Consider the following 1,982-nt stretch of genomic DNA (forward strand, 5'->3'; position numbering starts at 1 on the left):
CTCCTTACATCCCCTCACCAGCAGGTGCCTCGCCCGCAGGCCTCCCCCAGCAGCGGCAGCCGGCGGGGAGGCCCGGCCCCTCGCCTCGCCTCTCCCCATGAGGCGCCGGGCTGCAGCGACACCGCGGGGGGAGGCGGCGTCCTCCCTCCCTCGCGCCTGACGGGTGAGCCGGCGTGCACAGGGGGAGCCTCCACCTTGACCGTGGTCGCGTTTAGGGGGCGCTCGGGGCCGGGCAGGGCCTGGCCGCCGTATTGTTCCGCAGCAGACAACAAAGAGGAGCGGGCCCGCGGGGAGGGCGCGGAGGAGGCGGGCGCGGGGAGGGCGGGGGAGGAGGGGGGTCAGCCCCGGCCCGGCCCCTCCTCGCCGCGCTCGGCCAATCCGCGCTCGCGGCGGCGGGGTCGGCCGCATTGTGCTGTCAGCTCCCGCCGCTGACGCCGCGGCCCCCCGCGCCCGCCCCCCGCTCCCGCCTCTCTCCAGTGCCGTCTGGCTGCAGCAGCGGCTCAGACAAGAGGAGGGGAGAGGAGGAAAAAAACGCTGAGTGAGTGGAGTGGAGCCGGGGAGGGGCTCCTTAAAGAAACGCTGCCATCGCCTGGCATTGTGGCCGGCCGGGAACTCAAGGGGGGGAAACCATCGGAGCGCTTCTCTCTGCCCCCCCCACCCCACCCCCCAGCCAAAAAAAACTTGGGGGGGAGCCGAGGGGGGGTCGTGGAAACGTCTTATAAACCGGATTGCACTGCAAAAAACAAAAAAAGAACAGAAAAGAAAAGGAAAGAAAAAGATACAAAATATTACAAGCCCAAAAAAAAAAAGAAAAAAAAAAAGGGCAACAGATCCCCGGTCTCCAGCACTCGCCCTCCCTCCCTGTGCTCCTCTCCTGCTGGCCATCTGCCTTGGGCTTTCCTTTGTGTCTGATCTTTTACTACTGAACCGAGTGCAGGAGGAGGAGGAGGAGGGTGCAACACACACAGGGACTATGCCCAGCTCGCTTTTTGCAGACATGGAGAGGAACGGGAGCGGCGGCGGCGGAGGAGGAGGTGGCGGTGGTGGCGGGGGAGAGACCCTGGATGACCAAAGAGCGCTGCAGATCGCCCTGGATCAGCTCTCCCTGCTGGGGCTGGACAACGACGAGGCGGGCTCCCTCTACGACAATGAGCCTCGGAAAAAGAGCGTGAACATGACAGAGTGCGTGCCGGTGCCCAGCTCGGAGCATGTCGCGGAGATAGTGGGGAGACAAGGTGGGTAACGGGGTGCGGGGGGACAGCCGCTCTCTCCCCGCGCCGGGGCTGCCGAGTCCCGGTCCGACGGCCAGCGCCGGGCTTCCCCCAGACAAAGAAAGTGCAGCAGACGTGGTGTTTCTAAGGCGCATGATGCATCACTTCCAAGATGCACTTTCATCTCCCGGGGAGGAAAAAAAAAAAAAAAAAGAAATCTTTCCTTTGCTTTTTTGTTTTTTAATTTTTATTTTTAAACCAAAGTTAACACTCGTCTGCAAAGGAAACGGGGCACGTCGGAGCCTGGATTGCTTTATGATGATGATGATGATGATGATTCCCCCCCCCCTCCCAAAGTTAGAAATTGTGGATGTTTGCAGGGACAGAAATGGAGCGGGGAAGTGGAACAATGGGATTGGAACAGAGCATCCGCATTGGGAATCTGGCTCATTCAAGGCTGACCTCCTTTAAGGGGGGGGAGGGAAAGTTTGGGGGGTTTGTGTGTTTGTTTCCAAAGGAATCTGTTGAGCAGGATCCTGTGTGGAGTTGTGTGGGGGGGGGTTGCGGTTTTTTTTTTTTATCGCTCAATGTGGCTGCACGTTCACGCATGTATTTTTGCTGCTGCTGTTGCTCGGTGGCATTGCACGTCCCCGCTCCCGGCGGTGCGGGGGTGTGACATGGCTGGGGGCTGCCTCGGAAGCGGCTGCGGAGGGGGCCTCCCCTCCTCTCCCCTCCCCAAATCACGGGTCGTAACCGGCTCTCCCTTCTCCC

The 1,982-nt window shown here is 61.3% G+C and overlaps 1 protein-coding gene across 1 annotated transcript in view; it reads left to right on the forward strand.

Moving 5' to 3' along the window:
• The first annotated feature begins 463 nt into the window (after window positions 1–463).
• MEX3B (mex-3 RNA binding family member B) overlaps window positions 464–1,982 on the forward strand; it is a 4,029-nt gene continuing 2,510 nt past the window's right edge. The window contains exons 1-2 of the mRNA XM_019533172.1: window positions 464–1,235; window positions 1,476–1,567. Coding sequence (XP_019388717.1) covers window positions 974–1,235; window positions 1,476–1,567 — 354 coding nt within the window. The 5' untranslated portion in view covers window positions 464–973. The remainder of the gene's footprint in view (window positions 1,236–1,475; window positions 1,568–1,982) is intronic.

The sequence above is a fragment of the Crocodylus porosus genome, unplaced genomic scaffold, assembly GCF_001723895.1.
Source record: "Crocodylus porosus isolate Cpor-Errol unplaced genomic scaffold, CroPor_comp1, whole genome shotgun sequence".
Taxonomy (NCBI): domain Eukaryota; kingdom Metazoa; phylum Chordata; order Crocodylia; family Crocodylidae; genus Crocodylus; species Crocodylus porosus.